This window comes from Bos indicus x Bos taurus, chromosome 19 (assembly GCF_003369695.1).
Source record: "Bos indicus x Bos taurus breed Angus x Brahman F1 hybrid chromosome 19, Bos_hybrid_MaternalHap_v2.0, whole genome shotgun sequence".
Taxonomy (NCBI): Eukaryota; Metazoa; Chordata; class Mammalia; order Artiodactyla; family Bovidae; genus Bos; species Bos indicus x Bos taurus.
The window spans coordinates 28,334,556-28,354,366 of NC_040094.1; the positions used below are offsets into that span (position 1 = coordinate 28,334,556).

The 19,811-nt window shown below is 50.2% G+C and overlaps 3 protein-coding genes and 4 non-coding genes across 10 annotated transcripts; all 7 read left to right on the forward strand.

The window, feature by feature from the left end:
- Positions 1-152: 152 nt before the first annotated feature.
- SENP3 (SUMO specific peptidase 3) lies at positions 153-9,507 on the forward strand. Of its 2 annotated transcripts, XM_027516672.1 has the most exons (12): positions 197-415; positions 720-872; positions 1,556-2,281; positions 4,617-4,856; positions 4,947-5,058; positions 5,440-5,587; positions 5,715-5,762; positions 6,172-6,249; positions 7,925-8,062; positions 8,247-8,330; positions 8,452-8,502; positions 8,967-9,507. In XM_027516672.1, exons 2-12 carry the CDS (start codon positions 800-802, stop codon positions 9,075-9,077), a joined length of 1,809 nt encoding a protein of 602 aa, XP_027372473.1. In that variant the 5' UTR covers positions 197-415; positions 720-799; the 3' UTR covers positions 9,078-9,507. The 2 variants fall into 2 exon arrangements, with proteins under 2 accessions (XP_027372474.1, XP_027372473.1); XM_027516673.1 differs by lacking the exon at positions 720-872 and having other exon boundaries at positions 153-415; positions 8,967-9,504.
- An 860-nt stretch (positions 9,508-10,367) lies between these two features.
- Positions 10,368-16,408, forward strand: EIF4A1 (eukaryotic translation initiation factor 4A1). 3 transcript variants are annotated; one of them, XM_027518505.1, is made up of 12 exons: positions 10,395-10,430; positions 10,969-11,116; positions 11,817-11,865; positions 12,282-12,414; positions 12,877-13,016; positions 13,955-14,123; positions 14,453-14,562; positions 14,725-14,868; positions 14,951-15,088; positions 15,209-15,298; positions 15,557-15,636; positions 15,744-16,408. In XM_027518505.1, the coding sequence occupies exons 3-12, from the start codon at positions 11,842-11,844 to the stop codon at positions 15,886-15,888; spliced, it is 1,173 nt and encodes a 390-aa protein (XP_027374306.1). In that variant the 5' UTR covers positions 10,395-10,430; positions 10,969-11,116; positions 11,817-11,841; the 3' UTR covers positions 15,889-16,408. The 3 variants fall into 3 exon arrangements, with proteins under 3 accessions (XP_027374305.1, XP_027374306.1, XP_027374307.1); XM_027518504.1 differs by lacking the exon at positions 10,969-11,116 and having other exon boundaries at positions 10,368-10,430; XM_027518506.1 differs by lacking the exons at positions 10,395-10,430; positions 10,969-11,116 and adding an exon at positions 10,589-10,666.
- On the forward strand, positions 12,449-12,583 carry LOC113878672. Its single transcript, XR_003507092.1, has one exon. It is a non-coding gene; the product is annotated as a small nucleolar RNA SNORA48 (small nucleolar RNA).
- LOC113878673 lies at positions 13,301-13,445 on the forward strand. The gene has a single exon (XR_003507093.1). It is a non-coding gene; the product is annotated as a small nucleolar RNA SNORA48 (small nucleolar RNA).
- On the forward strand, positions 14,219-14,359 carry LOC113878689. Its single transcript, XR_003507108.1, has one exon. It is a non-coding gene; the product is annotated as a small nucleolar RNA SNORD10 (small nucleolar RNA).
- On the forward strand, positions 15,344-15,487 carry LOC113878647. The gene has a single exon (XR_003507070.1). It is a non-coding gene; the product is annotated as a small nucleolar RNA SNORA67 (small nucleolar RNA).
- A 94-nt stretch (positions 16,409-16,502) lies between the features above and the next one.
- On the forward strand, positions 16,503-18,984 carry CD68 (CD68 molecule). Its single transcript, XM_027518507.1, has 6 exons — positions 16,503-17,054; positions 17,133-17,593; positions 17,758-17,877; positions 17,997-18,069; positions 18,182-18,352; positions 18,648-18,984. The coding sequence occupies exons 1-6, from the start codon at positions 17,006-17,008 to the stop codon at positions 18,779-18,781; spliced, it is 1,008 nt and encodes a 335-aa protein (XP_027374308.1). The 5' UTR covers positions 16,503-17,005; the 3' UTR covers positions 18,782-18,984.
- Positions 18,985-19,811: the final 827 nt, after the last annotated feature.

Sequence of the window (19,811 nt, forward strand, 5' to 3'; positions counted from 1 at the left end):
CGGGTTCAGCGGGTGTGCGCAGGCGCATCCCTGCGTGGGGCCTGTGGGCTTGACGGTCCCGGGGCGTCTACGTTCTCGGGTAGGCGGGGCTAGGCGCGTGGTGGCCCCGCCGGCGCTCTTCGCCGGGTGTGACGCACTAATTGTGCGCCACCGCGGCCGGTGGGCCTGGGGCTAGAGGGAGGGGAAGGAGGAGGGGGAGGTGGTGGAGGTGGAGGTGGAGGCTGAAGCAGAGCAAGAGGCGGCCACGGTGGGGCGGCGCGGCGCGCGGCCCAGAAGCGTTGGAATCCTAAATTGAGACGGCTGCGCCTGAAGACAGCACAAGTGGTGGGGCCGCCGCCGCCGGAGAGATGAGCCGGGAAGCCTGAGGCCGGAGACGCCCGTCCTCGGGCCTGTCCGCCCGGCTTCCCCGCTCTGGGTGAGGACGCCCCCTCCCCTCCCCCCAGCTCTGCCACGGCCTCTCCCATTTCTGGACCCCATTCCCACCTAATGGGGGCCCAGGAGGCCCTCGAAGGGGCTTTCTAAGGCCCTTGCACGCGGAGTCTCCCGAGCCTGTAGGACCACACCGGTGCTGGGACGTATTCTGGTCCCCAGGACGGAGCAGGAAGGGGGCTGGGCCAACCTGGCTCGGCTCAGTTCCGTCTCAGCGCGCCTTGACTCGGCTCCTTAAGCGCCATCCGGTTCTCTTTCAGTTTCCTCTAAAATCCTTCCCTTCTCATTAGATTCTATGACCTGAACCGTAGCCCTCGTATCCCCATTCCCTCCTGAGACGACCCGAGCATGCCCCATTCATTCCACGGTGATGGAGAATTCTCTTCTCACTCTCGTTTACGGATTCCCGGCGGAAGTTGTGTTCTCACGTATCTCTGTACCATGTCAGTATTCCCGTACTGAGCCATTTCCCTTGTTAGCTCTCAATTAGGATATTCCTTGTGCCAATAGACTTGTGTTAGTGCTCAGTCGTGTCCGACTCTTTGCTACCCCATGGACTGTAGCCCGCCAGGCTCCTCTGTTCATGGAATTCTCCAGGCAAAAGAATACTGGAGTGGGTTGCCATTTCCTTCTCCAGGAGATTTCCTGACTCAGGAATAGAACTTAGGTCTCCTGCATTGTAGGCGGATTCTTTACCGTCTGAGCTACCAGGGAAGCCCCTGGTGGTATTCAAGTAGAGAAGTGGAGCCTGAAAATACTAGGCTTGATGTGGGGATCTGAGAAATAGGAGCCCTGAGGCCTGCTGCTTAGCCATTCTTCCTTGCCTCAGACTCTAAAGGGCAGCTTGTGGACCATGTTAACTATAAGGAAGATCTGAAGTTAGGAGTGGGCAGAGGAGGGGGTGGGGAGGGCTAAGATTCTGGGAGAGCAGGAGTCTCTTGCTGTGTTAAGAGCTGGGTCTAAGGAAAGGGAGTGCTGGTTTAGAAAAGCCAGTCATGTCTGCTTGAAATCTCTCTTTTCAGTAGTTTATTTGTGTCTGATTGCAGAAGACGCATGCTGAGAAAGAGAGGTGGGATCTGGGGTGTAGGATGTTTGGATTCTGACACTCCCAACTTTTGTTTTCCAGGCTATTGGAAGATGAAAGAGACTATACAAGGGACTGGGTCTTGGGGGCCTGAGCCTCCTGGACCCGGCATAGCCCCAGCTTTTTCAAGTCCCAGGCGGGAGCGTCTTCGTTGGCCCCCACCCCCTAAACCCCGACTCAAATCAGGTGGAGGGTTTGGGCCAGACCCTGGGTCAGGGACCACAGTGCCAACCAGACGCCTCCCTGTCCCTCGGCCCTCTTTTGATGCCTCAGCTAGTGAAGAGGAGGAGGAAGAAGAGGACGACGAAGATGAAGATGAGGAGGAGGAAGTGGCAGCTTGGAGGCTGCCTCCCAGATGGGGTCAGCTGGGAGCTTCCCAGAGGCCTCGCCCTCCCCGCCCTACTCATCGGAAAACCTGTTCACAGCGCCGTCGCAGAGCTATGAGAGCCTTCCGGATGCTGCTCTACTCAAAAAGCACCTCGCTGACATTCCACTGGAAGCTTTGGGGGCGCCACCGGGGCCGGCGGCGGAACCTCGCACACCCCAAGAACCATCTTTCACCCCGGGAAGGGGCTGTGACACCACAGGTGCCATCCCCCTGCTGTCGTTTTGACTCCCCCCGGGGACCACCTCCACCCCGGCTGAGTCTGTTAGGTGCTCTCATGGCTGAGGATGGGGTGAGAGGGTCTCCACCAGTGCCCTCTGGGGCCCCCATGGAGGAAGATGGATTAAGGTGGACTCCAAAGTCTCCTCTGGGCCCTGACTCCGGTAAGGTGGGAATGGGGCAGAGGAGAGGGTGGAGAGGGCTAAGATCCTGGGAGACCAGGAGTCTCTTGCTGTGATAAGAGCTGGGTCTAAGGAAAGTAGGAGGGCAGAGAGAGACGTTGCAGAACAGTTGTGCAATGTTTTAAGCCCCACTCGGAGCAGGAACTAAGACTGGGAAGAGAGTCAAGGCCTGGAAACAGGATTCCTAAGTAGGTGCCCTGTGCATAGATGAGAGAGGGAATCATGGTTTAGAAAAGCCAGTCATGTCTGCTTGAACTCTCTCTTCATTTGGCCTCTGAGGGTGAGTGCCCCATGCATGTACATCTCATTCTTAGAGTGGTGGGATGGACCTCTCTGGGTAGAGGAGTACGTCACCTGGACAGTTGTGTGTGACATTCTCACTCAGAATGTTTCTCTTTTGGAGAACCCCAACTAAACAACATCAGGCTCTGTCTTTATTAATTATTTGATTATTTATTGAGTCTTTGCTGTATACCAGGTACTATGCTAGTATGCGAGGCATTATGAGAAATATCTTTGAAATTTACATCTCTCTGAAACCTAATGTTTTCTTGCTTTCCTTCTGTTTTTGAGTACACGCATACCTCATTTCATTGTGCTTCACTTTATTGTACTCCAGAGACATTGCATTTTTTACAAATTGAAGGTCTGTGGCAACACTGAGTAGAGCAAGTCTTATCAGTGCCATTTTTCCAACAGTATTTGCTCAGTAGCATGTCTGTGTCACATTTTGGTAATTCTTGAAATATTTCATTGCCTCCACTCCTGAAAAGATTACTGCTCACTGAAGGCTCAGATGATAGCATTTTTAGCAATGAGGTTTTTTAAAAATATTTTTATTTTATTGGAATATAGTTGATTTACAGTGTTGTGTTAGTTTCAGGTGTACAGCAAAGTGATTCAGTTATACATGTATTCATTCTCTTTTAGATTCTTATGCAGGTGATCACAGAATATTGAGTAGAATACCCTGTGCTATATATACTAAGTCCTATATTATATATAGTAGTGTGTATATGTTCATCCCAAGCTCCTGATTTATCCTTCCCCTCCACATTTCTCCTTTGGTAACTATAAGTTTGTTTTCAATATTTCTACAAGTTGGTTTCTGATTTGTAAATAAGTTTATCTTTTTTTAAAAATCAGGTTCCACATACACGTGATAGTGGTTTGTTTCTCTCTGACTTCACTTAGTATGATAATCTCTAGGTCCATCCACGTTGCTGTAAATGGGAGCTTTTTCATTCTTTATTTTATGGCTGAGCAACATGCTGGTGTTTACATGGGCCGCGTCTTCTTTATCCATTCATCCGTTGACGAACGTTTAGGTTGTTTCCATGTCTTGGCTGTTGTAAATAGCACTGCAGTGAACATCAGGGTGCAAACCCTTCAGATTAGGGTTTTCTCCAGATGTATGCCCAGGACTGGGACTGCTGGGTCACCAGGTAGTTGCTGTTTTTAGTTAAGGAACCTCCATACTGTTCTCCGGAGTGATTTTACCACCTTACATTCCCACCAACAGTGTAGGAGGGTTCCCTTTTCTCCACACCTCTCCAACGTTGTTTCTAGACTTTTCTTTTTAAGAAGACAGAGGGGTTTATTTATTTTTTTGACTGTGCTGGGTCTTTGTTGCTGTGCATGGGCTTTCTCTAGTTGTCGAGAGGGGGGGGCTCTTCTTCGTTGTGGTGGCTTCTCCTGTTGTGGAGCACAGGGTCTAGACACACGGGCTTAGTTGCTCTGTGTCATGTGGACTCTTCTCTGACCAAGGATCACATTGGCAGGTGGATTCTTATCCACTGTACTACCAGGGAAGTCCTCGTTTGTAGACTTTTTGATGGTGGCCATTCTGACCAGTGTGAAGTGATACCTCATTTTAGTTTTGATGTGCAGTTCTCTGATGATTGGTGATGTTGAGCATCTTTTCATGTGTAATAAAGTATTTTTAAATTAACTTTTTGGATATAATGTTGCACACTTAATTATAGTATAGTAAAGGTAAGTTTTATATGCACCAGGAAACCCCCAAATTTGTATGACTCAGTTTATTACAATATTTGCTTTATTGTAGTGGTCTGGAAGCAAACCTGCAATATCTCTGAGGTATGCCTGTAATAACTCTTCCTCTCTGTCTCTTATAACCTCTTGAACATAAGTATTTCATGCTTTAGGGTTTTCATTCTTTAGTATTTGTACTGGTAGATTTTGTTTCCGTTCCTCCTCCTCGTGGTCTTATAATTTGCGTGCCTCATTTACTCTTCCCATTGTTCTTTGATGTGAGCGAGTTTCTTGCCTCCATCCTGTTTCTCCTGCTTTGCAGGTCTCCTCTCTTGTACTCTGCCCAATGGCTTTGGGGGACCACTTGGGCCAGAAGGAGAGCGAAGTCTGGCACCCCCTGATGCCAGCATCCTCATCAGCAACGTGTGCAGCATCGGGGACCACGTGGCCCAGGAGCTTTTTCAGGGCTCAGATGTGGGCACTGCAGAAGAGGCTGAGAGGCCTGGGGAGAAAGCTGGCCAGCACAGCCCTCTGCGGGAGGAGCATGTCACCTGTGTGCAGAGTAAGGAGCCCTCCGGGATCTCATCTTTCCCCTCAGCTGACTGTGAGATCGGAGTCTGGAGTCTCACTTTTCTCTCTTCCCTCCACTCAGGCATCTTGGATGAATTCCTTCAGACTTACGGCAGCCTCATACCCCTCAGCACTGATGAGGTAGTGGAGAAACTAGAGGACATTTTCCAGCAGGAGTTCTCTGCACCTTCCAGGTGAGGCATGAAAGAGATGCCCTTTGGAAGAGGGCTGGGACCTGAGAGATGGGGAGAGAATGCTGCTGCCTTTTCTCCCATAGGGATGTAGTCGGGGAGGAGGAGGAAGCTAGAACTGAAGGGGAGGAATCTGCAGACAAGGTGCCAAGCCCCCGTGAGCCACCCGGGAGGGCCTTTACCTGGGACCCTGAAATACCATGTGGACCTAAGTATTCCTATGCTTCTTACAGGGGAGTGTGCCTTTAGCAAGTCCTCAAAAGGACCCATGACCCAAAGAAAAAGTTTTAGATTCTTATTCTAGGCAGTAGAAGGTACTTCTGTGTGCCCAAGCCACCGCCCCGTCCCCAATCTCTTGCATGACTCAACCCTTGGCCTACCCAGGAAGGGCCTGGTGCTGCAGTTGATCCAGTCATACCAGCGGATGCCAGGCAATGCCATGGTGAGGGGCTTCCGAGTCACCTATAAGCGGCATGTGCTGACCATGGATGACCTGGGAACTTTGTATGGACAGAACTGGCTCAATGACCAGGTAAGGAGGTGTGGAGAAACAGGCCCAAGAGTAGGTTTGGGGAACAATGTATTGGGGGCCCTCTCTGGGGAAGCCCTGTACCCATGCCACACCCTCCATGGCAAGTGGCCTCCCGTCTTCTCCTCAGGTGATGAACATGTACGGAGACCTGGTCATGGACACAGTCCCTGAAAAGGTAGGCCTAACTAGATACTTCAGTCCCTGGAAAAACTTTTGAAGTTTTAAGCAGCTTTTTCAGTCTCTCATGTCTTCCATTTTACGTAAAGAGGGTCTTTCTTTCTGGAGAGAGGCAGTAGAAGGTAATTTGTTAAATTCAAATTTGTAATCTTGGTCCTGAACTTTTCTAGTCCTTTCCCCTAGTCTGTAGTGTTTTTCCCCAATGGCTAGCCCCACAAATCAGGGTGGGAACTTATAAGATGAGGTTGAAAACAGTTTGTGCTTTTTACCTTTAGTAAGTTGGACTGGAGTTTGTGGAAACCAGTCCTTAGAGCCGTGATGAAATGGAATGGGCGGGGGAGAGGACACGTGGCGGGAGGGCCTGCGGTCTGTTGATTCCACCTGGCTCTTTTGTATCGTTGGCACAGGTGCATTTCTTCAACAGCTTCTTCTATGATAAACTCCGTACCAAAGGTTATGATGGGGTGAAAAGGTGGACCAAAAACGTGAGTTATGAATTCACATCTTATGTAACACCTTGCCTCTAAAGAAGAGTTCTGTTTCCTGTGAATCCTTTCCCCAGCTCTGTTCATTCAGACTTTCAAGTATTTATTAAATGTCTTTTGTGTGCCAGGTACTGTTCTGGGCATTAAGGATACAGTATTAAATAAGGAAAACTTATTGCCTTTTAGGGGTGAGAATCAATAAGCCAGTTAAAGTACAGCTAGTGATAATTTGCTGTAAACAAAACAGTAATGTGGTAGCATGGGGCTGGGTACTTCAGATAGGGTGGTTTGGGAAGGCTTCTCTTAGCTGATACTTTAGTGAGCCAGCCCTGTGCACATCTGGGCAAGGGTGTACTAAGCAAAGGGAACACCGGGAACATGGGATACAGAGCAAGAAAGAACATTTGAGGATCAGAGGGCCCGTGTGGCTGCCTGTGTGGTTGGAGCAGAACGAGCAAAGGAAAAACCATAGAAAATTTGGTCAGAGAGTAGATCATGTGAGGCGTGGAGGGCAGGTCAACCAGGGTAGATTTTATTCTTTGTGGTCTAAGAAGCCATTGAAGAGTGTCGAGCAATCTAGGAAGTGACTCACGTTTTAAACTCCTGTTTCGGCGATGGAAAGGGGGCAAGAGTGGAAGCAGGCAGACTAAACAGAGTAGCTGAGAAGTCCTGATGAGAAACTTGGACCAGAGTGGTCAGTGTGGAAATATTGATAGTAGTAGTTTTATTTAGGGTAGCTCTTGCAGGTAGAACCAATAGGACTTTCTGATGGATTGGACATGAGAGATGAGGAAAAGATAGCAATCAAGGATGATGTCTAGGTTTTTGGCCTAAGTTACTGGGGAATATAATTAAGGCGGAGGGCAGCAGGTTTGGTGGGGTGGGAAAGAGTTCTTTTCTCCATTCTGATTAGTTTACCTGTCCTCTGATTCAAAGGCCAGGAAATTCCAATAGTGAGGTAGGGCTATTGCCTCTAGCATTTCTTAATTCCTGTTTCCCTGTAGAGGTGGGGTGACATGCATCGGAAAGAACTTGGCTTTCTATATGCCTGTGTCCTGTGTTTAAATTCCACCTCTGTCATCTCTTATTTCTCTCACCTTGAGCAAGTTGCTTTACTTTTCCAAGCCAGTTTCCTCATGAGAACTTTGTTTCAGGATTGTTGTGTTAACTGACTGAGCATCTGTTAGGTGCCATGCATTGTTCTTAGAGTATTGTGGATATCAACTAGTTCAATCTGTGTAACAAACAGGTGAGGATAGATACTGTTATTTTCAGTCTTACAGAAAAAGAAATTGAGGTATAGAGTTACTAAGTAACTTGCTTAGTAACCCAAGTAACTTAACTAAGTAACTTAGTAACCCAGGTTACTTACTTACTTGGGTCATACATGGAGGAGCTGAGTTTGAACCTTGAGAGTCTGACTCCAGGATCTTGAACCTACTAAGCATTTGTACCTTTAATGTGTAAAAAGTACCTGGCCTATCCTGGGCCCTCCAGTGTTTGTTCTGTACCACCTCCTCTGTCTTGCTTTCCTCCTTAAGCCCAAGAATCCGAACATCCAGATGCTGGGCCTTGCCTCACGGTCCAGGGGCTAGGAGTTGAGTTCTTCCACTTAGCTTCTTGCCTGCTCCTCCTCCTGTGCTATCTTACCTGACCTCCAGCCCTGCCTCCTTAGGTGGACATCTTCAATAAAGAGCTCCTGCTAATCCCCATCCACCTGGAGGTGCATTGGTCCCTCATCTCTGTTGACGTGAGGCGGCGCACCATCACCTATTTTGACTCGCAGCGCACCCTGAACCGCCGCTGCCCTAAGGTTTGAGAGGGGAGGGAAAGATGGGCAGAATGTGGGGAGGAGATCCAGTGGCAAGGCATTTCAGGCAGAAGGTTGGGTTTTGGGTCTCTGATGAGCAACCTGGGCTTGGTGCCTGTGACCAGCACAGCTTGGGTTCAGTTGGGAAATGCAGAGGCTCACTTCCTTCTTTCCTCCATCTACATAGCATATTGCCAAGTATCTGCAGGCAGAGGCAGTGAAGAAAGACCGGCTGGATTTCCACCAGGGCTGGAAAGGTTACTTCAAAATGGTAAGTTCCTAGAGGAGGTTTAAGCAGGGTTGAGGTGGTGGGAGGTGTGGTAGGAGGCAGAAGCTGAAGCTATACACATAGGGTCTCCAGGAGAAGGGCTTACCTTCTTCTTCTTCTCCAGAATGTGGCCAGGCAGAATAATGACAGTGACTGTGGCGCCTTTGTGTTGCAGGTAAGCAGATACTAGGTGGGTTAAAGAGTTGGGAGGGAAGGGGAAGCTGTTCAGCCTCCCTCACTTGACTTAGAACCACTTACATAGCAGGAGTAACCCTACGTGTTAGAATGCAGAAAACCTGATTTCATTGGTCCTCTCTTGGCTTCTCCATACCATGTTCGGACTGGATCCTTGGGCTCTGGCCCTGATACAACTGCCTCTGATCCCCAATGCAAAGTGTTTTCTGTTAACATTTGATATTTTATGTACCAAATAGGAACCTTGGCTTTACAGTCAGACTTTTTTTGAACCCCAGCCTATGGGACCTTGGTTTCGTTTGTTTTTGAAATGGGAATATTCTTGGAAAGATCCAGTGAGAGGTGTATCAGAAGAAATATGTAGCACAGGTCCTACTGGGGGTGGTGGTGGGGGGGGGGCCGTGCTCAGTAGGTGGTTCTCATGGCCTGCTTTATTAACCCCAGTATTGCAAGCACCTGGCCCTGTCTCAGCCATTCAGCTTCACTCAGCAGGACATGCCCAAACTTCGTCGGCAGATCTACAAGGAGCTGTGTCACTGCAAACTCACTGTGTGAGCCTCGTATCCCAGGCCTCAAGCCCATTTGTTAATGGGCAGGGGAACATGGGAGACCCTTCCCAAGAAACTCAAGTTCCTTTTGTCTTTAGCCTCTTTCCACCCAGTTCCCTTTGGTTTTTCATATTTAAATGTTTGATTTCTGTATTTTTTTTTTCCCTTTGAGAGAATACTTGTTGATTTCTGATGTTCAAGGGGTGGCCATGGAAAATCCCCTATTTCCCGCTGTCTGCAAGGGAGTATGGCCTTGTGGCCTGAGTGGGGCAGTCATCTCCCTTCCATGTGCAGGGGCGGGGGTGGGGGGGCAGAAAAATCTAGGGGTGGTGGGCGGGCAATGGGATTACTGCCTGCCAAATCGTCAAACATTTTTTATATATATATATATAAATGCCACGGTCCTCCTCTGTCAATAAAGGATCCTTTGGAGATAACATAGTGGTGGTCTTCCTTAAGGGGCCTCAACCTAGTGGATATGCTCTCAGGCTTTACTCCAGCCAGTGCTGTTAGCTTCCCCTTATGGGATTTAAGACTCCTGGGGCGAGCTTTCCATTAGTGGCTCAGACAGCACCACCACCATGCCCTCCACAAAAAGAATCCCCCAGTGGGGGGCGCCAGGCTGGAAGTACGGAGGGTTGGTAAGCCTCAAAAATAAGGGAGCTTGAGAGGTGCTAAAGTTGGGGAAACAGCACACTTAACGGGGCCGGCAGGATTTATGACAGCAACCCCAGATGATAGTAAACTCATAAATCAGTTTACTCCATCCCTTCTTCCAGCCCAGGAACCCTCCTAGCCGCTGGGATATGGTTCTTGATTCCATTATCTCTGCACATTCGGGGTTGGGGTCCGATTTATCGTTGGTGCAGGAGAGAACAAAATTAAACGTAGGTCCAGGGGAGACCTGGAGTAGAGATCGACGAAAGTGGTAGTCCCGGGAGCCCGGAAGTCCCTGGAGGCTGAAACCTCGCCCCCTTTGCCTGATAGGGCGCGCTAGGCCACATGACCAGGGCACTATCGCCTCCGCACGTGTAGGGGTGCAGGGCCCCAAGATGGCTGCCAGGCCTCGAGGCCTGACTACAGTATGTCACTTCCGTACCGGCAAGAAAGGCGGGTCCTTTAGCCAATGAGGCTGCGGGGCGGGTCTTCATCTTGATAGGCGCTCAAGTTATCCAATGGTGGCTGCGTGCCAGGGCGCCTACGAATTGACGTCACGCCGGGTTGCTGAGAGGCGGCAGGCGGGGCCGAGGCGGTCAAGCCAATGTGATGGCTGGGGCGGGGTCGGGCGCTCTATAAGTTGTCGATAGGCGGGCACTCCGCCCTAGTTTCTAAGGATCATGTCTGCGAGTCAGGATTCCCGGTAAGAAAGATATTTGCAAGAGGTTGTGGCTACTTACCTTGCTACCCTTTCCGAAGATTCCAGTGGGGGGAGCTGAGGCCCCCCCAAGCCCCAGGCCCCCCAGGGTTGAGGGGAGACTCAGGACGGGAGGATCCGTCGCGTGGGGGGGGTGGTGAGGGGCGGGTCCACGACCGACGTTGCCGCCAGGCCCTGGGAGAGGCCGAGGACAGCTTGGCTTTTGGGACCTAGCTCGCATGGTTAGTGAGGGACCCTCGACCGACGCAGTGCGCGAAGCCCCATCACTGAGTCGGGCGGCGAGGTCGCGACTTTTTAGTGGGGAAAGGTAGAGGCGGGCGTGCGTGGCCCGAAGCCGCCGGTCCGATTGCCTCACTACCGGAGGGAGGGCTCGCGCGCTTGGGGTTCCGGAGGATTCTGACGGTACCACTCGCCGAAGGCGGGGGTCCTTAGGTCTGTAAATCCAGTCGCTTACTCGCGTGGAGCTATGGGTTGGGGGGAGAAGAAGCCGGCCGTTCAGTGTGCTGGTTTTCTTGACGGCCAGGACCGAGCCTAATCCCGAGGAGCGGCCGCGTGAGGCATCGGGAGCCCACCCGGCGCCGGGCGGGCGGGTCCATTTTGCCGCACAAGTCGGGCAATTGGCAAACTGCGGATGGGCAGGTCCACTTTACTTCAGGGGTGAGCGGCCTGAGGTATGGGAGGGCGACGCCATTTCGCGACGGGGGCGGGCGGGATGTGGATTGTTCCCTGTAGGCGGGGGGGGGGGGGGCCGTCGCCGGGTGGTCGAGGGAGCAAGCACATGGCTGCTCGAGGCGTTCCCCTCCCCCAGTCCGCTTCGCTGCTAAGTGTTGTGCAATCTACCCCTTTGCTAGCTCGGCTGGGGCTCATTGTGCGTGAGGCCGCCACCGCCCGCGGCCTCCCACATCCGGGCACTGCGAGGGGGGGAGATGGGCTGGAGGGAGTGGGGGAGGTGCGGGCGGTGTGACGTGGGGGGAAGGGGATGTCCTACCCCGGCGTCTGGGAGGTGGAGGGCGGGATTTCCGGCAGGCAGGGGCCACGGTGGGAGGTGCACGCGCTTGGGTTTGGAGCGCCGGACCCGGGACACGTGGCCCAGGAGGCAAGCACCACCTCCGCGCCCCTTAAGCGCAGCGCAGTTCTTCCAGCCTTGGGGTCTTCACGGAGCGTTACTCCATCTTGTCGGGGGTGGCTTGTCCTGAGCCGCTCCCGGGATGGGGCAAAGGCTTGACTCAGTTGTAAAATGACTTGCGTCTTACGGGAACTCGTGGGGGTTGGAATAGGGAGTGCAGGCTGATGGCATCATGCAAAGCCGGTTGCTGGTAGGAAGAGATTGACTGTCAGGATTTCTACATACTCCTGTTTTTAAACCAACAGATCTAGAGACAATGGCCCCGATGGGATGGAACCCGAAGGCGTCATCGAGGTGAGGCTGGATTCCTCCCACCATTATCTTTTCAAGTCTGGGAAAGCCAGTGGTAGTAGCATTATTTCGATTTTGCACTGGGGGTTTAATGAATAAAACCAGAACCCAGGATTCAACTGTGCTTAGTTTAAAACCCCCAGATAGGTAGGATTCTAATTCCTTTATGGTAATACATAATGCTTAATGTTTGAGACATATCATCCAAATTCTGTTCTCCCTTGTATTAACAGCCAGCTTCACTGTTTACAGGTGGGCTGACCCCCTAGGGTGGTTTCCCAGGCTGAGTAGAACCAACCAGCTGGCTTCCTTGGGTTGAAGAGAGTGTGGTTTCTGAAGTTTTGGTGCAGGTACAGGGGCTTGTTTGCTCTTAGACAGGAGCACAGCCCCATTTCTCTGGATTCTTTTGCTTCCTGCAGAGTAACTGGAATGAGATTGTCGACAGCTTTGATGACATGAACCTCTCAGAGTCACTCCTCCGTGGCATATATGCCTATGGTTTTGAGAAGCCCTCTGCCATTCAGCAGCGAGCCATTCTTCCTTGTATCAAGGGTAAGATCCCTCTGCCCTAGAACAAGTTGTGAACCGTCCCTGACCTGGGTAGAGTGGCACCTGGTTGGTGGCGCCTGTCTCATATCAGTGAGGGACAAAACAACTCCTTGTTTATCCCAGCTTGGCTTTTGCTCTGTGCCCATGCCTGGTTCATGCCCTGGACACATGGATTGACTACTGGTTTAATCTCTGAGGTAGTGTTTTGGCCATATCATGTTGGCTTTTTACAGATATATTTCTAGACTAATTTTGTTGCAGTACTAAATGACTGAAACTTGGCTTAGTTTTCAGTTCTGTTCCTGTTTGGGTACTATGTTGTCAAAAAGTCTGAAGCACTTACTCCTGAGCACATAACATCTTTGTTGGTTGCTTATTGATCTCATTCAGCAGGGCTTTTGAATGTCCCATGATTCCCAAGAATGCTTTCTACCATATCAAATTTCTCTCCCAATTTGTGTTTAGGTTATGATGTGATTGCTCAAGCCCAATCTGGGACTGGGAAAACGGCCACTTTTGCCATATCAATTCTGCAACAGATTGAATTAGATCTAAAGGCCACCCAGGCCTTGGTCCTGGCACCCACTAGAGAGTTGGCCCAGCAGGTGAGTTTACTTTCCTTCTCTTGAGGGACTCATTTAGAAATGATCTGCAGAAACCAGAAGTATGTACCCTAACTACTACTGTTTCTAGAACTGAAGTAAGGGGAAAACAGGTGATGTGAAGTTGGTTGATGACTTCCAGGTCTCAAGACTTACTAGATTAATTATAAGCTTTTTTCTAACCAAACACTAAAAGCATCCCTTACTCCACCCATTTCCTGAGTCAGATGAAAAGGCTGCTGGGTGGAGCCTAGCTGGCTGGGCAAGTTTGGCCATTTTATGAACAAACTCCCTGGCAATGGGCAAAGAGGCACCTGGTTGGTGGTGTTGCTCTTATATCAGTCAGGGGCAAAGCAGATGTCTAGTCCTTTGTTCATCCTAGCTTGATGCCTGGATTGGTGGCCAGAGCTATTTCATGCCTGGGGCACATAAAATGTAGGGCTGTTTTCCTTAGTCTTAAAAAGATGAGAAACCCCTGTCTCATAAGTTGACTGCTAATTGAGTTGAAGGGAATGTATTCTTGTAATGTTCTATGGAGGTATCATGGTCATTCTGTGCCTGACTTCTGAACAAAGATAATGTAAGCAAGAAGTTACCATAAAGCTCTCCTCTGGGGCCTTAGGGTCTAGAATATGATTTGAAAATGAAGATCTAACATAGGTTCTATGGCAGGAGTATAAGAGGATACAGGTGACCATATAGAAATTATTTCAGGGCTATTTTTGTGAGTCAGTGTGTACATTGAAGAACCGTCCTGAGTTCAAATTCTGAGTCTGCCTTTTATCAGCAGAGATCTTAGTCTTACATGGTATGTTCACCGGTTTCTTGCTTGAGGGCGGTTAACTTAATAGTGTTAGGTCTCAAAAGTTGGAAAGAATGACTTTAAAATGGGGCCTGGCAGTTGGAGCTAATATACAGGCACTGTTCTTATTCTGATTCAGATACAGAAGGTAGTAATGGCCTTAGGAGATTACATGGGTGCCTCGTGCCATGCCTGCATTGGGGGTACCAATGTACGTGCTGAGGTGCAGAAGCTGCAGATGGAAGCCCCCCATATCATCGTGGGTACCCCAGGCCGTGTGTTCGACATGCTTAACCGGAGATACTTGTGTGAGTGCATCAGTTTTCTAGTCCTCTGGGTCACTTCCCTATGCGTGCTTAGTTTGGCTATAATTTCATTCCCAATGATATCCTCTGAAAGAGCTGCTCTGTGATGAACTCCATGCGTGTCATCTGAGCCTGGCTTCCCTGTCATCTCAGCCCAGGTAGTGTTCTACTTCCCAAGGCTGTTGTCTGGCCTGGAAAGGGGATCCCAGGCAAAGGATCAACCTTTGTATTCTGAGAGCAGAAGACTGCCTATGCTCTGTTCTTTATCAGGATAGTTAGGTATATTTCAGATTTTTTAATAACTACCCGTTGGTGTTTCCTTTTTCTTGTAGCTCCCAAATACATCAAGATGTTTGTACTGGATGAAGCTGATGAAATGTTAAGCCGTGGATTCAAGGACCAGATCTATGACATATTCCAGAAGCTCAACAGCAACACCCAGGTGAGGACAGGACATTGGGGTTGTCTTGCTTGTATGGCTGATAGCTTTGCATACAGGTTGTGGTATGCTTGGGGGTGATGATAGGAGCATTTATCAACTGCCAGGGAAACCATGGAATTCTAGAGTATTCCCTACCCTGAAGCTGATTTTATTTTTCATTAGGTGGTTTTGCTGTCAGCTACAATGCCTTCTGATGTGCTTGAGGTGACCAAGAAGTTCATGAGGGACCCAATTAGAATTCTTGTCAAGAAGGAAGAGTTGACGCTGGAGGGTATCCGTCAGTTCTACATCAATGTGGAACGAGAGGTGGGGCCCAGTGCAGGAGGCGGACCTGGTGGTGAGTTGTTGGGTATAGCCCCTGACTGATCTCCCCACCCCCACCCCCCAGGAGTGGAAGCTGGACACACTGTGCGACTTGTATGAAACCCTGACCATTACCCAGGCAGTCATCTTCATCAACACCCGAAGGAAGGTGGATTGGCTCACCGAGAAGATGCATGCCCGAGACTTCACCGTCTCTGCCATGGTGAGGTTTCTCTGCATCATTTACCAGCACAGTAAAACATGGCAGAGGATTACTTACAGCCAGTTCTCTCAGAAGCAACAGACCTACCCTTTACATACACCATTTCATTTCCTGTTTTAGCACGGAGACATGGACCAAAAAGAACGAGACGTTATCATGAGGGAGTTCCGCTCTGGCTCTAGCAGAGTATTGATTACCACTGACCTACTGGTGAGTAGAGGGGCATTTGGACAAGACTGGAAGGAAGAGGAGAGAATCCAAGTTGATTCCCTCTTCCAAGGGGCCTACTAGTGCCCCTCTTCAGGAAAGTAGCAACTTGGAATAAAATCTGGCACGCCTCAGGCTTCTGAGGAAAAGGGGGTGTTTATTTCCTTTGCCTGCCTTTGGCTGCCTACATGTATGGTTAATTTCTGGATAGACTTGTGCTTTCTCATTCACACCCTGAAACTGCCTTCTTTCTTTACATAGGCCAGAGGTATTGATGTACAGCAAGTTTCCTTAGTCATCAACTATGACCTCCCCACCAATAGGGAAAACTATATCCACAGGTAAATGAAAATCTGGTCTTGTTAACCAACCCAGTTCCCCTCTTGCCCAGTCCTCCCTACAGAGAAGCTTCTGATTTTTCTATTTTCCTTATCCTCACTTGTTCCAGAATTGGTCGTGGCGGACGTTTCGGCCGTAAGGGTGTGGCTATTAACATGGTGACAGAAGAGGACAAGAGGACTCTTCGAGACATCGAAACCTTCTACAACACCTCCATTGAGGAAATGCCCCTCAATGTTGCTGACCTCATCTGAGGGGGGGCTGTTGTGCTACCTAGCACCAGCCAGGGATGAAACCTTGGAGGGGGCTGAGGAGCAGCAGGAGGGGGGAGGGAAGGGAGCCAAGGGATGGACATCTTGTCATTTTTTTCTTTTTTTTTTTCTTTGACTCTTTGAATAAATGTCACTTTTTGAGGCAAAAGAAGGAACCGTGAACATTTTAGACACCCTTTTCTTTGGGGTAGGCGCCGTCTTCTTCTCCCAAAAACACTAATCCATTTCCCTAACCTAGTCAACCTCCAAACCCCAGAGGCTCTCCCACCCCAGCTGAATTCCTCTGAAAACATTCATTCAGTAGGGGCTATAATTTTGCCCCACCTCATCTGCTGGGCCAAATCTGGAGGGTGAACCCCTGAGCTAGGTAGCCCAGGGGGTTGTCCTCAGGTTGGGGGAGCAGGGGAGAGAAAATGGTAGCCATTTTTACATTGTTTTGTATAGTATTTATTGATTCAGGAAACAAACACAAAATTCTGAATAAAATGACTTGGAAACTGCCTGCCTTGGCTTCTCATTTCTTCCCTCCCACCTGCTGTTGGGTACAGCTCTACTGCCCCCACTGCCCCCATCCCTGCTAATAGTTACTTTCTGTTGTGCTTTCTTGTTGACTGGAAAATGGTCATGTTAACTAGCGGGTATGACCTTTCCATAGGGGTTGAGCAAGGACCATCATAAGCACCTCACATGTCTCAGCAAAGAGGAAGTGATGGAGGCAAAAGGGAGTGCTCTGAATTTACATCCTAGTGAGCTCTCCCATAGAGGGGCTGCTGCCTCTCTAATCACTTGTTGCAACTGCCAAGCATATTTTGCTGAGGAAGACAAATCCATAAGGATCAACTTCCCCAAAACTCCCCATCTCGCTACCCACATGATGCAGCTAGCTCCTTTGGTGACACCAGGGCCAATCACTTAATGACTAAGAGATCACGGTGGCCGGGGCTGAGGTGCCTGAGTCAGGCTGGGGGTGGGATCACCTCGAGTTAACAGGAAGTCCGAGATTTCCTCTTTTCTCCAAACAGAAGGCAGAGGGTACAGGGTTGGTTGAGCAGGCAGCTGGTACTAACACTGGTGGACTTGGGGTGAAGGCTGTTCTGTCATGAGGTTGGCTGTGTTCTTCTCTGGGGCCTTGCTGGGGCTACTAGCAGGTAAGGAGGAAGGGGACGGGGAGGAGGGCCCCTGGGAAGAAGCCTGCCCCGGGTTGCTAACCAGTTTTTTCCTCAAAGCCCAGGGGACAGGGAATGACTGTCCTCATAAAAAATCCGCCACTCTGCTGCCATCCTTCACGGTGACACCTACAGCTACAGAAAGCACGCCAAGCCCTGGAACAACCAGCCACAGAACTACCAAGAGCCACAGAACCACCACTTGGAGAATCTCCACCACCACGCATACAACCAACACCACAGGAACCACCAGCAGCGAGTCCCCAACAGCCACTCATAGTCCTGCTACCACCACCAGTCATCAGAATACTACAGTTCATCCAACAAGCAACATTACTGCCACGAGTCCAGGACCCTCCACCAGATCCCCCCACCCAGAACCACCACCCTCTCCAAGTCCTAGCCCAGGCTCCAAGGAGGCAATAGGAGACTACACTTGGAGTAATGGTTCCCAGCCCTGCGTCCGGCTCCAAGCCCAGATTCAGATTCGAGTTTTGTACCCAACCCAGGGTGGAGGAGAGGTAAAGCTAAAAGAGTGGAGGACATAAAGGGAAGGGGCTGAGGCCTGATATGATTCAGAAGTGGGGGAGGAAGAGCAGAGGAGACAAATACAGATTGAAGACAATGGGAACATGGAATGGCAGAGCTGTGTAGTCTTGTGACCTCTCATCTTTAACTTCTACAGGCCTGGGGCATCTCTGTACTGAACCCCAACAGAACCAAGGCCCAGGGGGGCTGTGAAGGTACCCATTCCCACTTGCTCCTCTCATTCCCATCCGGACAGCTCAGCTTCGGATTCAAGCAGGTATTAACCCTCATCCCTCCCTGTCACCCTATCACTACCAACCTCTTGCCATACCCCTTACTCTATACCTGGATGCAACTCCCCCCTGCTGCCCTGAGTCTTCCTGGTTGCCTCCCCAGGATCCACTGCAGAGCGCAGTCTACCTGAACTATATGGCTGTGGAGTACAACGTGTCCTTCCCCCAGGCAGTGCGTGAGTAACCTTCCCTTTCTCACCACTTGCACTAGATATTTGGGTTCCTGAAGGGACCCAGGCTAGTGGGTGGAGATGTGGATATGGAGCTAACTCTTCCTCATTCTTTTAGAGTGGACATTCTCAGTTCAGAACTCATCCCTCCGAGATCTCCAAACCCCCCTGGGCCATAGCTTCAGTTGCAGAAATGCAAGCATCATTGTTTCACCAGCTTTACACCTTGATCTGCTCTCCCTGAAGCTACAAGCTGCTCAGCTGTCCCCCTCAGGGGCCTTTGGACCAAGTAAGACCTACTTCTTCCCGCCTCGAATTTTCCCATTGCACTGAAAGCCCCCACCCAGGCTTATAAATCTCCCTCCTTGCACCCCCAAATATCCTCCTCTCAAGCTTGTCACAGCTGGGGTAACTGTCCTTCCTCCTCCATAAGGCTCTCCCCAGGCTCCCCTTTGTTTCCCGCTCCGAGACATCTAGGTGAGCGCCTACCAATCTCTACTTCCCAACATCCCCTACATTCCTTCCTCCCACCTTGATCCCAACCACCGCCACTGTGACACCCACTTGACCTGTCTTTCCACCAGGTTTCTCTTGTCCCAATGATAAGTCCATCTTGCTGCCTCTCATCATCGGCCTGATCTTACTCGGCCTCCTCACCCTGGTGCTTGTTACCTTCTGCATCATCCGAAGACGCCCACCCACTTACCAGCCCCTCTGAGCATGTCTCAATATCCAGGGCACCAGGAGGTCCTTTCATTTCTCATCACTCAATTGACTTAAAGAGATAAAAGGTATCATCCTTCTCTATCTTGATGAACAAAGAGATAATGCAATTGGGAAGGATGAGGGAAAAGATGTTTATTAAATATGACTGATTCCCCATCTCCCATGGGAAAATAATAAAACTTGCTCAAATCTTTATCCTTGGTTTTCCTTGTCCTTCCTGCCAGAATTAAAAGCCGTTAAGTTTCTTGTCACACACCTTTTGGTACCTTCCATGGTTGAGTCTAAGGGTCCTAGAAACAGCTCACCAGGAGCGATGAAAATGTCACTTTGTGGTGCAATGCCCTCATGGATTCCTCCTTCAAAGTCTGGCACAGCTGTTGTCAAACTGGCCTTGCCTCCCTTGCTCCTCTTTTCCTGGGGTCTCTGGCTGTTCCAGTTACCTCTCCTCCAATCCAGGGGAGCCACCCATCCCAGCAGCCTGTCAAATGCTCTGCCCTACCAACTGTGTCCGAGCTAGCGAACAACCCAGATTAAACTCTGGCTGCATCTGGGATGCTCCTATCTCACCTGCAAAGGATTTTCATCAACCACAGGAGCAATATGTACTGTGACTTCCATAAAATATCCTTTACGCTCCTGGGCAATCCACAGTCCCTGGTGGTGGTGCCCCCTAGTGGTGGTGGGTGGCACCCCCTAGGACAGCCCCAGTGTGGATTCTAAAAAGGATCTCCCCGACCGCCCTAGCCTGAACGACCAGACCAGGAAGTGCTAAATTCCCCTTTACAATTCATGGCCCTGTGAGCATCGCCAGGGCCAATATGGGGCCCTTCCAATTGTAGGAGCCTTATAAAGCTACAGAAAGCAGCCGCCGAGACCGGCAGACCCACCCCTTTTGAGGGAGCTCGTGTCCGAGACCCAGCAAACACACCACCGCCTTGCGACACCTCGTAAGACCCTGCAGACTGTGGCGCAGGAGTCACCGAAGGGTGTGGTATTCCCAGCAAGAGCGCGATGACCAGTGC

Excerpts from the sequence above, each read along its gene's own strand:
- EIF4A1 (XM_027518504.1), top strand. The coding sequence starts at position 10,408 with ATGTCTGCGAGTCAGGATTCCCG. Across the intron at positions 14,124-14,452 it reads GCTTAACCGGAGATACTTGT|CTCCCAAATACATCAAGATG; the intron begins GTGAGTGCATCA and ends TTTTTCTTGTAG. Across the intron at positions 15,089-15,208 it reads ACTTCACCGTCTCTGCCATG|CACGGAGACATGGACCAAAA; the intron begins GTGAGGTTTCTC and ends TTCCTGTTTTAG.
- SENP3 (XM_027516672.1), top strand. The coding sequence starts at position 800 with ATGGAGAATTCTCTTCTCACTCTCGTTTACGGATTCCCGGCGGAAGTT. Across the intron at positions 8,063-8,246 it reads TGAACCGCCGCTGCCCTAAG|CATATTGCCAAGTATCTGCA; the intron begins GTTTGAGAGGGG and ends CCATCTACATAG. Across the intron at positions 8,503-8,966 it reads GTGGCGCCTTTGTGTTGCAG|TATTGCAAGCACCTGGCCCT; the intron begins GTAAGCAGATAC and ends TATTAACCCCAG.
- CD68 (XM_027518507.1), top strand. The coding sequence starts at position 17,006 with ATGAGGTTGGCTGTGTTCTTCTCTGGGGCCTTGCTGGGGCTACTAGCA. Across the intron at positions 17,055-17,132 it reads CTTGCTGGGGCTACTAGCAG|CCCAGGGGACAGGGAATGAC; the intron begins GTAAGGAGGAAG and ends TTTTCCTCAAAG. Across the intron at positions 18,070-18,181 it reads GTCCTTCCCCCAGGCAGTGC|AGTGGACATTCTCAGTTCAG; the intron begins GTGAGTAACCTT and ends TCATTCTTTTAG.